The sequence below is a fragment of the Neolamprologus multifasciatus genome, chromosome 7 (assembly GCF_963576455.1).
Source record: "Neolamprologus multifasciatus chromosome 7, fNeoMul1.2, whole genome shotgun sequence".
Lineage (NCBI taxonomy): Eukaryota > Metazoa > Chordata > Actinopteri > Cichliformes > Cichlidae > Neolamprologus > Neolamprologus multifasciatus.
This window is the reverse complement of record NC_140445.1, coordinates 27,703,538-27,718,286: the sequence shown is the minus strand read 5'-3', so window position 1 is coordinate 27,718,286 and position 14,749 is coordinate 27,703,538. Positions and strand designations below refer to the sequence as shown.

Here is a 14,749-nt window from a genome sequence, read left to right as displayed (position 1 = left end):
CGTGCATGCATGTGGATACCTTGTAAATTTACTCCAACATCATGGTTTCACATTATAAAGTTACAATTTACACATGTCTGGAATCATACATCAGTCCAATCCAAGCCCTCAGAAATGTGATTCTGGCTAACCTACTATCCAGTCATATCTGGTCCTCTTTGCTCTCTAACCTGTCTGTGAATAATATTGTAAGTGTGATTGTGAGCTGGGGTCCTGGTCTGTACATCCAATGGCACAAAGTGCAAGCTTGAGCTACCAATAGTTATTTAGGTATTACAAGGGTGGAGCTGTAGATGGCAACTCATTCGCCAAGATACGTAACTTTTTGTATATGCCCCCCAAAGCATTATGGGCTCTGTAGTTCAGAAAAGATAATTTCTCTCACTTACACATTAGGATGAACTAGTATGCTATTGTTACTCATTAGTCCCTCCAATCATGACAAATATTGATTTGTTTGCATTGCAGTGATCAGGTGAGATACACAAAATCTGAACTTTGCTCTTTTACTTGTTTGTTTTTTACTCAGCTGTGGGGGGGCTGAGTACATGAGGGGGGCCTGGCAAACATAGCCCATAACAGTTCAATGCACTGTCTCCTATTCAAGAGGTGAGAGGGGGCTGTTTTGATGTTTTATACTTAGGGGACATTGTTACCAACGCGTGGACAGACAAGCTGGCGAGATGCAGAAAGCAGCGACTGTGATTACTCTGCTGGTCCTGGGATGGACCTGGAGCCTCGAGGGGCTCCCTGTACTCACAGACCCGCTTTACCCCACACAGGAAAACTTTGATTTAACCCAGGTAAGTGCTTGAATTCTGCGCTCTTGTTAATATTCTATAACATTGTGCATATTGCATAATTCTGAAAAGTGTTAAATGCAAAAAGTTAAAAGCAGGAGATGCTGGTATGCACTTTTCCTGTGTATTTAAATTCTAACATTTTATTTCTTTTAGTGTTTACTGAACATTTCTTTAAGCCTTAATCTCAAGCAGAGGAAACCTAAAAATATAAGGATTATATGCTGAGGGCTTTTATAATGGAAACTAGAGCTGTTAGTTGCACAGTGCAAAGGTCGGGTATGAATCCATTGAGTGCACATAGATAACTATGACAGAGCAAGCCTAAGGTAATATTTATCTTTATTTCTCATTGCAAAACATCCTTTATGATTCAGTCAAATGACTGCTTCAAATCACTTGTATTCTCAGGACTAAGGTCCAAAGTAAACGTTTCCTTTAGATGTAGAACACAAGGACCTCTCCAAACTTGTATTTTTAAAACAAATTTAAAATAGTTTAGTTAAAGTTGACTTTTTGTATTAAATCCAGCGTTAAAACAACATTTAACTATATATATTTTTAATAATCTATATTTGTAACATCTTTATTTTTATACCAGATGTTTGGTTAAGCAGTCTGTGAGTTTTATATTAATTTGTGAAAATCTTCTTTTTGTTTACTTCTCCTGACAGTATTTGGGAACATGGCATGATATTGCCATTGCATCCACATGTCCCTATATGCAACGTCATAAGTCAGGTGCAGCAATCGGAAAACTGGTACTTCAGAGAGGTGATAATCAAGGCAAACTCAAGGTGACTCGAACTTCTCTGAGGTTAGTAAAAAATGCATGGGTGTGTGGACCCAAACAGTAATGTACAGCAAGCATGTATACCAGCTTCCAGTTTGGATTCGGGAGACAGACACTATCTCTACTTTTAAGATTAGGCTTAAAACTTTCCTTTTTGCTAAAGCATATAGTTAGGGCTGGACCAGGTGACCCTGAATCCTCCCTTAGTTATGCTGCAATAGATGTAGGCTGCCGGGGGATTCCCATGATGCATTGAGTTTTTCCTTTCCAGTCACCCTTCTCGCTCACTATGTATTAACAGACCTCTCTGTATTGAATCATATCTGTTATTAACCTCTGTCTCTCTTCCACAGCATGTCTTTTATCCTGTCTTCCTTCTCTCACCCCAACCGGTCGCAGCAGATGGCCGCCCCTCCCTGAGCCTGGTTCTGCCAGAGGTTTCTTCCTGTTAAAAGGGAGTTTTTCCTTCCCACTGTCGCCAAAGTGCTTGCTCATAGGGGGTCATATGATTGTTGGGCTTTTCTCTGTATCTATGAAGCGCCTTGAGGTGACTTTTGTTGTGATTTGGCGCTATATAAATAAAATTGAATTGAATTGAATTATTTCTGACAGCAAAACACACTGTCCACTATTGTGTTCCCTTTAAGCTGGGTGGGTTTTTACAAAAAATAGTTTTTTGTTGTTTGTTTTTGCTAATGTACTCATTCTAAACATTTTATCAGACATATTGAGGGAAACTGGATTAACCAAAATTTAAGAGAAATCTGGCAAAAAAAACCAAACATAATATTTAATTTTGTTGGATGAATTTTATTTGTGAAAGCTACCAAATTCTGAGAATCTGCTGTAAAAGAAGCTATCAAGCTGTAAAATACCAGTAGCAGCTGTAAGAGTAATGCGATCTGCTCAGTGATGTATTAAACATGTTTTCTCAAATGAGTCTCTCTACACATTAACTGCTTTTAACTCCAGTATATTCTATACCCCCTCTTTTGTGTGTGTGTGTGTGTGTGTGTGTGTGTGTGTGTGTGTGTGTGTGTGTGTGTGTGTGTGTGTGTGTGTGTGTGTGTGTGTGTTAAGACGAGGAACATGTCTGGAGAGGATTGAGGATTATGAGCTGACCACCACACCAGGACGATTCTTCTATCATGTTGCAAGTATGTCTTTAATCTGTTTAAATAATGATGTTCGTGAGCTTTTGTACAGCGGATTTTTCGATATTATGACTCTTCCTGTACTCTCCCTCTCACAGAGTGGGGGGCAGACGTGGATGCATACGTGGTTCACACAAACTACAATGAGTATGCCATAGTAATAATGAGCAAGCAGAAGTTATCAGGCAATAAGACCACCTCAGTTAAGCTTTACAGTGAGTAAACACTTCCTAAAAATGTAAACCAAAATGGATTCATTTGACAGTCCTTAACTATACACTTGATTGTTGTTATAGTGATTATCAGGTGAAGTCCTGAAGTCTTAATGCCATTTTAAGGTTTTTATTTTCCAAATGATTGTGTTCTTCAGGTCGAACTATGACTGTGAGAAACACTGTCCTGGATGACTTTAAAAGACTGGTTAAAGACCAGGGAATGAGTGATGCCAATATTATCATTAAACAGAACAAAGGTACAGCCCACACATACAGACACACACATAGACAGATTATCACACACGCTAACACTCTTCTAAAATGGAGTGATAAGTGTACAGTCCTCCTCCGAGATCAGTACTCTAGTTCTTACATTTTAAAGAAATCAGCCCAGATCTACACTCTATCTTCATGGGTTCTTTCCTTGCGTATGTTCTACCTCTTTACAAAAGACATGAAAATCCAGGCTCACACACACACACACACATACACACACACAATAAAATAAAAAACATAAACACATAAACTTGAAGAATGGAACTGTTATTCATAACATCTTAACACAACATTTTAGGCTATAGATGAAGTATATGAACAAATGACACTACTTCACTTGATCTGCAGGTGACTGTGTTCCTGGAGAGGAGGTGGCAACAGCCACAGCTCAGCCTAAGCCTCAGGTATTACAATCTGTATTTAACATTGAATATTTTATGCATATGCTTTAATTGTATTTCCTTTAAAATGCATGAAAGAGTAGCTGTTGTCCTTTGTACTCTGGAGTTTGAGTTTTATGGTAGAATTCATCATAAATGAATTACAAGGCCATCATATAATCCATGTGAGAGGTTACATTATAGGAGATCATTTTATCGGTATAATGCAGATTATTTGTGGTTGAGTCATTTTTGTATCTCTGAGTCTGTGTGTCTGTGTTAAACAGCGTGTGAGGAGAAATGCAGTGCCTTCTTTGGCTCCAGATGTGGAGGGCTCTGGTGATGATACAGCTATGTTCAATGGGACTGGTAGGATATCAGTGTATGCTAATGATCAAGTTCTGATTCTGATGTTGTATATTTTCTTATGCATATATACATTCCCTCGCTGTTTCCACAGAGGCCTGTAAAGCAGCACCAGACACAGGACCGTGTTTCGGGATCCACCTGCGTTACTACTACAACTCCTCTTCAATGAACTGCGAGCTCTTCAAGTATGGAGGATGTTTGGGCAATCAGAACAACTTTGAAAGTGAAAGGGACTGTTTGCAGAGTTGCCGCACCGAAGGTAATAAAAAACAAGCACAACATGACATTTGCTAATGTGCATAGATGTCTGTGCAACACATGTGCAAATTCAGGTTTTGGGGGGTTTGGTCCAACATTTAATTATGGATTCAGCTGGGGTTTCTACATCACACGTAAACAGAAGAACACTTGTTTTCTATGAGAAGCTACTGTGTTTGTTTTCAATGAGGCTCCTTATAACAGCCACAGAGAAAGGGACTGCAACTGTTTTACAAAGTGCAATTCATGTTCTACTTGAGACTCTTGTGGCACACCACGAATGAATATTACCTATATTATATTGTGTACCTATATTATATTGTGTGTATCTCTTTTGTCATTTCAGCTGTGTGCCGTCTGCCTATGGATGCTCAGCCCTGCACAGGGAAGCCTCCCATCTGGGCTTTTGACTCCACCGCTGGTCTGTGTGTGGCTTACAAAAGCGGCTTCTGCCAGGCCAACGGCAACAAGTTCTACAGCAAGGCAGAGTGTGAGGAGTACTGCGGGGTGATGAAAGATGGTGCGAAAATAAAACAAGTATAACAGAGCAGAACTGTGGCAGGATGCAAATAAAAACAAAGACACATTTATCTCATAGAAATCCCACAGATTCCAAGTCCATGGCTAGAACACTTAAAAAAAATCTCCCAGCCTTGTTTTTTCTTCATATGTAAACACAAAACCCAATTTTCAAACAACATTTTATTTAAAAAAAAAAAACCTCTAACCCTTATGGCTAAACCACATCATCACATCAAAACAGTTTTAACCAGTGATCGTACACACACACACAGCCAGTCGAAAAAAAGAAAACATTACTGAGAGTTCATTATGCTACTACATCAAAAAAAAAAAAAAAAAGAAGAAAAACAACAATGTTAACAACATGTAGCTCCGGTCGTCTTGCATCTTAGGATTTACTCATGGAAGTGGCTTCTTTCACATGTTTCTCATGCAGTGTAATTATAATGATTAAATGGGAACATTATGTTGTTTGAGAAAAAATGCGAAAAGGGCCACTTTAATGGGTGTTTGTGCTGGAAAACATAAACATTTATTGCAGAAAGGGGCATTTTTCAATCTGGTTGCCATTCCATGAGCAAGAACACAGTCTGTCACAGCTGCTCAAATGTCATTTGGAATTACTGTTGTTAGGCATGAGCTTACTCCTCCTCCTCTTATAAACAGCCCTTCTCTATCTCTCTCTGATTGTTTGTTGATATTGAGCTTCAACTCAACCAGTGCCATTGTGTGACGATTGACTGATTGACTAATGTTACTTACATGACATCATTAGCAAGAAGTGTGAAGAGTTTTAATTTATATATTTAAAGATATTTTTGTGGAGGGACAAATTACAATCGTGTGAGTAAGGTTTTTCACAAGACTCTGTGCAGACCTGTGAAAAAACTAATTACACCCTTACTGCTTCCAAAGAAAAATTGAGATTTCACAAAGGTTTCCAGAAAAATATGCTCTTAGGTCATTTGTTCAACAACTAATAGCCCAAATTGGGTCATGCAACAGAGCCATGATCCCAGTTTGCAAACCTATAAAGGAAACACTTCTGCTCACTGGAAAAACTGTTGATGCATGATAAATACAAGTAAAAGTTACAGCTCAGTTTGAATCAATTCCTGCAAATGCATCAAGTTCCCCATACATGCTGGTCCAAACAATGTATTTCTGCTTTTTTTTTTTTAACAGATGAAGGGCTCCTCAAGGCAAACTGACTGAGATGAGGAACCACTGCTGCTCAGTCAACATAAAGGGATACGACACAAACCACCACAGTAACAAAATATGGCTTTGTCTCAGCAGTGTTGTCACCAATAAAAAAAAAATCAATACTATGTTTTTCAGTTGCTTCTTGCTTGTTACTGTTACTTCTTGCAATACCAGTTATAACATCACATTATGAGCAACACCTGTGTTTTCTGTGTGGTTTTGAATTTTTGCTTGGATCAAAAACTTTATAGCACTTAAGAGTTTAGACTGAATCAGCTTCCCTGACTCAATGTGTGAAAATGAACAGACCAGGTAGATGAATACCATTATAAACAATTCTGTGTGCTAAAATATAACGCCTTTGTGGTATTTCCTACTCAAAAAAATATCATGTGAAATGTTACCAGCAGAGGTCCCCATCATTTAAGGTTTAGAGCCAAACGCTCATGTTCCCCTCCCTTCTTCCGGATGTTGCAGTCTTTCTGGTTCACAGAAAAAATACTGTGTACAGTCTTTAATGTGTTTTGCGGTGAACATCATAGAAAACGTACCAACATGCAACCATACACACATGAATTGCATACACTAATGATTACAGCTGAAAGAATATACTTCTCCTTGGTGACAGTATCAAAAATGACACAGTATGCATGTTTATGGTATACTTTCCGGTGTTCAGGGACTCTATCAACAAATCTAAATAAGAAAGGTTTCCTAATATTATAAGTAAACAAACTGTCTGAGACATGTAAGGGTGAAAATGCTATTAGGATCACCATACAACAATCATCAATAAATTCTTCTGTTATTTATTGCATGGACCTCAGAATATCCTGGCCATAAATTATGTTGTATGATCCTACATTGTTAATCCCATAATGTGCTAATAATTATAGCCATGGCTGTGCTAGTTTATATGAATGTGATATTTTCATGTCACATAGATGTTTTGCATACTTACAGTAATAAAAGGGATCTCTTCTTAGACCTTGATAAGAATAGTGTATTAGCACTTCATGATATAGACCCAGACCTAAGTGGCTATTTCCTGGCATTTATCATGTAATTATTTCAGTCTAATTTTTATCACCATAAAATTTTCATTCAATTGTAATTACACAATATTATCCATGTGCAGGCTCTGTTATAGAGGATCCTAACCTCCACTTCTTTATTATCAGGGGTGCAAACTGTATTACAGAGTATCCCAATATACTTCTTGCATTGTAATTACGCATTATTATCAGGGTGTATGCCATCTTTAATAACTCTGATAACACACTTTACAGCATCTTGATGGAACAAAAAACATCTGTTCACCATTGTAAAACAGAGAAATCATTCACACCCACAGCCAGCAGGCTTTTTAAACTCTCATGTTAATAGCAGACAAGCTATGTCAAACATATGAATTTCCCTTTGGGATCAGCAAAGTTATTCTTATTCTTAAGCTGTATTATAGCGTATTTTAACCTCTAATGCTTTCATTGTTATTACACTGTATTTTTGAGATAGCCTATAGTGGGCTTTGATTAATGTACTAGATGGAGTTAAAGGTGAGAAGGTTTGGTGTGCTCTCTCATTCAAAAGGAGGACAAAATAATCCAGACAAAAAAGACATGAAGAAAAGCCAGGAGGGGGCAATATTTCTCTGTTGGTGTTTCACAGGGTATCACACACAATCTCAATTAGATTCACACAGATTTGAATACATTTCGCAGAAAATTATGAGTCATTCACTGCTGCAGAAATATCTCGTAATATCTCAACTAATCCTAGGCTATTTGCCCTCTTTTAATTTTCACTCTTCCAAAGGAGCCAGGCTTCCTGCTCTTAGTTCCCAGAGTTCCTGGCTGCTGGCAGTAGAATGCTGGGAATATCCGGAGAGGAAGGGGAAGTGACATCACAGAACTGACCTTCCGTACCAAGCCAGATCACCTGGTGTTCCCTGGACCAGAGTTACCAAATAAGCACAAACATAAATAAGCCTGCCAAGAGGCAAATACTTTTGAGCATTAACAAATATAATTTCAGAGTGCTTATCACACATTTTTGTGCTTCAGTTTATCTTCCAGAAGTATGGGAGAGACAAAGGTTCCCATGAAGAGATAGGAGTAACTTCAATTCATTATGCAGGAATCTTTCTGTTAGACTGTCTGAGCTAACCCCTAATTTGGTAGGAAATTTCCACTACAATTCAGCTGGTTCATATTAACTGAAAGCCTTTCTGAGTTTCTAGTTACTAGTCTGCTGGGGGGATTTTCTTGCCTAATGTCATTTTTAATTACCAAAAAATTGATTCAATCTCACTGATTATGTTACAGTGAGCCCCAGAGTACTACCCAACTGTCCTCATGAATTCTAGATTTAAAAATTTTTACCCCAAAAATAATAAAACCTATGCTAAAACCTTAAAATGAGCTCATGTTTGCTAAGAGAAACACACAATTATTTTTTGCAAAGAGGGACGGCAGAAGAAGAGGAGGTTAGAAGATGCCCAAAAGAGAAAGCACTTGGATGAGGAGACAAAAAGAAGGACAGATGTGGGAGGAAATGTGATTTTGGAAGATGGCAAAGGATGAGTCATCTTTCAGCAAACTGCTGCAGCTCCCACTGTCTCATTGTCCTACCAACAGAGGACCCCCTCCACACATACACACACGTAGCGGCCGTTCTCTCACTTCAGAGGATGCAAAACTGCCTAATTTTCATTTCAGAGGACATCTTATCCAAACTATAACCAATATTTGCCTTCCCCTTATCCTATAATCAAAACCTCACCACCTTTTTTTCCATCTTCAAGTTCAACTCTGACTACGTGGCCAACCAACAGGCAGCCACAAACATTTAAATACCCTCCTCTTCCCCTCCTCTAAACCCCAGCTGTGTCATCTGAGTGTTTTCACTAAGTCTGAGGTCTAACAGATGGTTGTCCAAAAAGACAGAACTGGGGGGGAAAGGGTTTGCTTGTCTTCCTACAGTCCCCCAAACCTATATTAACTCACAGAGTTATAAACATTGCCCGGCATATCTCATTTATTTATCTCTTTTATTTCATATAACATAACCAAAACACAGTGCAATCTCCCAGATGTTATTTAGCAGTATGACAAATGCCTCATAGAAACACAGAAAACTATCTTCAACATAATTACCACATGCCTATATGCCTGTCTGGTGAAAGTTTTAATGCTGACTGAACATGTAAGTACTTTGCTTTAATTCATATGCTTTAATATTTTGGATTTTGCATTTATCACAGCTTACTTTAACATGCAGTCATTTTACAATGACAGTGGCATTTTTATACTGCCTCCAACTAACACTTTTCTCCTTCCTTGTTTCTCCTTCCTCACCTGGTTTTCACAATCCTCCACAAAGACTATGTGTTAAAGGCTCTACTCCTAATAAATTGTGACTGTTCCTAAGTTTACAGGTTACTCAGACAGTTGCTTATAATAAGTAAACAAAATGTTGCTTAACTGAATTAAGGAATGAGTTTGACTGAGACATTTTATTATGAAATAATGTTTCACAAAGAGGAGGAGATGAATTTATCTAACAAGCAGGAGAAGCTATGACTGAAACTCAGTTTGTGGATGTTATTTGTTTGTGTAAAAGTTAAGCTGTTGCAAAAGGAGCTCATGTCTTTATTATCACTTAACTGCTCAAACTGTATGTCATCGATGCTAGATTGAGCGTTATACTGAATGGGCTTATGCATGTGTTTATGTGCTGGTCAGTGTATGTCATTATTAATTTTTGCAATATAAGAAATATATTATCCAATTAGGTTCGCTGTTAGCCAAATGCAGGTTGCTAATGGTGGTTTAAAATAGTTTTTAATAGCATTAGCTAACTTCCTGGCTATTGCTAACTAAATGAGAGAACCTGCTTGGTCAGTTGCAGTGTCGATCCTGGCTATGATAGCATTGTATTCATACATGTTTAAATGCAATTTTCCACATGCAGTGATTTCTGCTTTGAAATCAACATAAGGGCTGAATGACCTTTGACCAGCTGACCTCAAGAATATCCAACCCTCCACTGTCGCTGCACAGTGTGACGCTCCGACCCATTCCACTTTGACTGACCTCTCTTTGACTCTCACGCACACACACAGAGGGTATGACCACTCGATGCTCTCCCAGACACAGTCAGACACAATAGGAGACCCGACACATTCCTTTTCCCCAGGTGGCATAAAAGACACAGTCAGATCAATGTCCTAATAGGCTCCAAACCAGTGACAGACGATTATTAACCCCTGACGGGTGTGAGTTCCTCTCTCTCCTTGCCAGACTATTGTCTGACCACCGTGTGTTTGTATTGTCTGAGGGCCTTTTTTGGGAGGGGCCATGTAGTACTGGTTAACCACTGGATAAGAGGTCTAACTTAGAGTATGACGTGGTCATTGTGTATGTAATCTTAACCTGAGAAAAGTGGATATTAACATGCTCCAAATTGTGTCTTTAAAATATACGCATTGATAGAACTGACCACATACCAATGTGACAACAAATGATGACAGCTCGCAGCCATGCGTCAGGACAGCTGACTAGGGTAAATTGTGTAAACAAGGATAAAATCCAAGAGCAACTGATATATAACAGCTTGCGAGTGTTACAGAGATGCAATTTAAGCATCATGAGACTATTTCTACTTCTGTACCTCATTCAGAAATCTTCCTTTGCACCTCTTCTTACTCACTTCACTCTCTGCTTCAGCTGGACCTCCCTCATCCCCCAACTCTTCACTGCTCTTTCTCCCCCGGGCTCCTCTCCAATTCCACTACAGCCCTGTGTGTGTGTGTGTGTGTGTGTGTGTGTGTGTGTGTGTGTGTGTGTGTGTGTGTGTGTGAAGGGCTGGTGGTGGTAGGACAATGGGCAGTAAGGGGGCTAGTTGAATAGGACCATTGAGCCTGTTCAGCCAAACAGAAAATCATCTCCCATCTCACTTCAAAACCCACAGTTTCACTCCGTACAAGTAGGCCTTTATTCTCCATAATTACTCCCTGATACACATATACATACATAGGCACACATGCATATAGATGCATACATACAGGCTTACAAACACACACAGATACAGAAATATATATATGGACTCTGGATGGAGTCTGACATATTAAACTGTCAAGAAGCAAGTAGTTCGAATGACTCCCCTGAATGTTATTCTGAAATGTGAAATTTAAGAAAACTAAGGTCATTTTGAATCTGAAGGCAGCTACACGTCTTCAGAAATGTGGGCCATGTTTACCACTGTGCAGCATCCGCTCTTCCTTAAAGATCAGCTCATAAACATCTGGGAACTGAAGAGGCTTGTTGCTGGAATCTGGGAGAGGAATGTTTTCCCATTCCTGTCTGATTGAGGATTGTAGCTCATCAGCAGTCCTGGGTTTTCTTTTCATGTTGCACTAAATATTTTCAGTTGGCCAAAGGTCTGGACCGCAGGCAGGCCACTTCAGCACCCATACTCATCTACTATGAAGCCATGTTGTGTTGATAGATGCAGTATGCAGTTTAGCATTGTTGTGCTAAAATATGCAAGGCGTCCCCTGAAAAAACGTCTTTATGATGGATGCAAATGTCACTATAAAACATGTATATACCTTTTAGCATCAATGGAGCCTTTCCATATCTGTAAGCTGCCAATTCCACAGACACTAATGCACTCCTATACCATCAGAGATGCATGTTTTTGAACTAAGCTCTGACAAAAAGCCATTCATGGCTTCTACATTTTCTAAAAAGAATTTCAAATTTCAATTTGTCTAACCACAGAACAGTTTTCCTCTTTGTCTCAGTCCATTTTAAATGAGCAGAGACGATGGTGACATTTCTGGCTTATGTTCACATAAGACTTCTTCTTCTTTGCGTGATGGAGCAGACAGTGATTTCTAGAAGTGTTCCTGAGCCCAGGCAGTAATTTCCATGACAGAATCATGCCTTGTTTTTAATGCAGTGCCACATCAGGCCCCAAATTTGCCCCATCGTCCCTCGCACACAGAAATTGCTCCAGATTTTTGGAACGATATTATGTGTAGCAGATGACACAGTATGTATAATCTTCACAATTTTAAGTTAACGAACATGACTGGAACTGTTCCACAGTGTGTGAACAGAGGTGGGGGTTTTTTTCCTGTTGAATTTTTGCCCATCTTAACTCTAAGAAACTCTGCCTCTCTAATAAGCTCTTTTTATACCCAATCATGTTACTGACCTGCAGTGTTGGGGAGTAACGGAATACATGTACCGCCATTACGTCTTTAAAATACAAAATATGAGTAACTATATTCCGTTACAGTTACCGTTTAAAAAGGTGGTATTCAGAATAGTTACTTTGCTAAAATAAAGGGATTACACGGCGGTATTTTCCTGTTTCATGCCCTTTCTATTTTTGGTTTCCACGCGCCAAACAAAACACGCATTAAGAGGCTCTAATCTATTGGAGCAGCCTTTCAACGCCTCTCTTTGTCTCTTCCAAGCAAAGCTGACCCAGACAACAAAGTAAAGCTATTTTTCGGCTACGAGCCCGACACAGAACCCGACGTATTAGCCAGAGGTCCCTTTACTACGGTTCGGAGCCTTGGACCTGTTTTATATACGTGCGAAATAGTTTTCTATACCAGATCGCTGCAAAAAGTGCAGCCTTACCTAATGTCCACCCTACTGTTACTAAGATTTAAAAATCTAGTCGGTATTGGTATGGCGAGTAACCTTCAGTAATAGTAATAATTCACACAACAATAGTACATTCATGTAGTTGTAAAAAGCACGCTAATATAATAGGTAATCCAAAGTATTCAGAATACGTTACTGTCATTGAGTAACGTAACGGAATACGTTACAAAATACATTTTGGGGCATGTATTCTGTGATCTGTAGTGCAATATATTTTAAAAGTAACCTTCCCAACACTGCTGACTTGTTACTAATTAACCTAATTAGTTGCAAAATGTTCCTCCAACTGTTTATACTTAGTGCTACTTACTTTTCCAGGCTTTTGTTTCCATTGTCGCAGCCTTTTTGAGACATGTTGCCATCAAATTCAAAACATGCTAAAAAAAATTTCATGAAAATGTCTCAGTTTAAACATCTAATGTGTTTTCTGTGTTCTATTGCGAATAAAATATGAGTTTAAGAGATTTGCAAATCGTTGACACAATGACACGACTTTATTGCAGTTGGGGTTGTAGAGAATCAGTGCAACAAAAGTAAAACAGCTGCATGACCATGGTTAAAAACTGACCTGTGAACACCGGATTTATGTACAAATTTATATATCTATGCTAAATATTCTTCAGTTTTCATAGCTCTTTTCTAGTCATTTCTACAAACCTCGTTCACCCATTCACACATGCATATAACAATGAATGCACTGGGAGTAGTTTTGGTAATTGTCTGTGAAGGTTCTCAGTCATCCAGGTCATCGTAGTCTAAGGAGCTTGGAAAGAAAAGCGTCCTTGAAGACATTTCACCTCACATCCGAGAAGCTGCTTCAATTCTAAGAGCAACTGGTGGAGAGTCACAGATTTTGGTGATTCTGTATTTTGCCCATATGAAAGGAGCCAGAGATGAAATACGTACCTATGGGTTCTGTCGACGATGGTGTCTGTATTCCAGCTTCTTGACAGTTGATAAAGGAAACTGAAAATATGATTGCATGATTTTACAAAGATAAAAAAATAATAATACAGGAACATTAGTGACTGACAAAAAAAACAGGAGCTATACAGTTGCAGTAGTGGACAAATCAAAGATCCTCGTCTACTGACAGTATGCTGAAAAACAGAAAAAGTTCTTCAGACGTGGCACAGAGGTTAGCAGCCTGTCACAAAAATACATACTTTGATCCTATTTCTTGAATGGGACACATTCAACACATTTCGGCAGACATTAAAAAAAAGTATTTTTGTCCCAACAAGGTGATTCCAAATTAGCAATTGGAGTAAGAAACTTGCCTTATCTCTGTATGATGTATAGGGACTACTTAAAAAAATTGGAGCAAGCTGTAGGAAACTTTTTTCACCATGACACAGTGCCAGTAAAAACATACATGAAATATATGTATGTACATACAAGAAAACATGCAGTGGAACACTCAGCCATGGCTTGACCTCCCCAGAGCCAGAACTCAACATTTTTGGAGTAGTGTGGGACCATCTTGACAAAGAATGGAACAACAGTCAGCCAATATCCAAAGAAGAACTTTGAATGTCCTTAAAGACAAACTATTCCTGAAGACTACTAAATAAAAATTGAAAAAAGGCTGCCTAAGAGAGTTCAAAATGTGCTGGAGAATGAAGGTGGTCATAGGAAATATTGACTTTCAAGCTTGCTAGCATTGTACAAACTCTGTTTTTGCCTTATGTACTGTATTTCCGTGTATGTTTGAACATATGTCAATGAATCACTTGTCATTTGTCATTTTTCTGACAAAATTAATTTTTAAATGAGGCATGGCTCAAGAACTATCATCGACATCTTTGTCTTTCCCATGCTAACTACTGAACTTGCTAACTGGTTCCCAGAATAAAAACTACAGTGCATGCATTTTTCCACACTGGATTTATCCACCATCTGTGTGGCTTTCAAATGGGATGGGATTCACCCAATCAGCCTAGAAAGTAACAATTCGCCCAATGTATATAGAGATTAATTTCCAAAACCATTTAATTCTCATTTACTGTGCTGTAATAGCAAAAAATGCTGCACCAGCTGCGTCACAATATGTGTTACCAGCCTAATTCACTGTAAGCCCATAACAAGAGGTA

At 38.7% G+C, this 14,749-nt stretch overlaps 1 protein-coding gene across 1 annotated transcript; it reads left to right on the top strand.

Moving 5' to 3' along the window:
• Positions 1-615: 615 nt before the first annotated feature.
• Positions 616-6,098, top strand: LOC146514462 (protein AMBP-like). Its single transcript, XM_085164610.1, has 10 exons — positions 616-803; positions 1,475-1,617; positions 2,674-2,750; positions 2,846-2,962; positions 3,118-3,219; positions 3,587-3,642; positions 3,906-3,987; positions 4,079-4,246; positions 4,592-4,765; positions 5,953-6,098. The coding sequence occupies exons 1-10, from the start codon at positions 684-686 to the stop codon at positions 5,976-5,978; spliced, it is 1,065 nt and encodes a 354-aa protein (XP_085020736.1). The 5' UTR covers positions 616-683; the 3' UTR covers positions 5,979-6,098.
• The last annotated feature ends 8,651 nt before the right edge of the window (positions 6,099-14,749 follow it).

Excerpts from the sequence above, each read along its gene's own strand:
- LOC146514462 (XM_085164610.1), top strand. The coding sequence starts at position 684 with ATGCAGAAAGCAGCGACTGTGATTACTCTGCTGGTCCTGGGATGGACC. Across the intron at positions 3,643-3,905 it reads CAGCTCAGCCTAAGCCTCAG|CGTGTGAGGAGAAATGCAGT; the intron begins GTATTACAATCT and ends TGTGTTAAACAG. Across the intron at positions 4,766-5,952 it reads CTGCGGGGTGATGAAAGATG|ATGAAGGGCTCCTCAAGGCA; the intron begins GTGCGAAAATAA and ends TTTTTTTAACAG.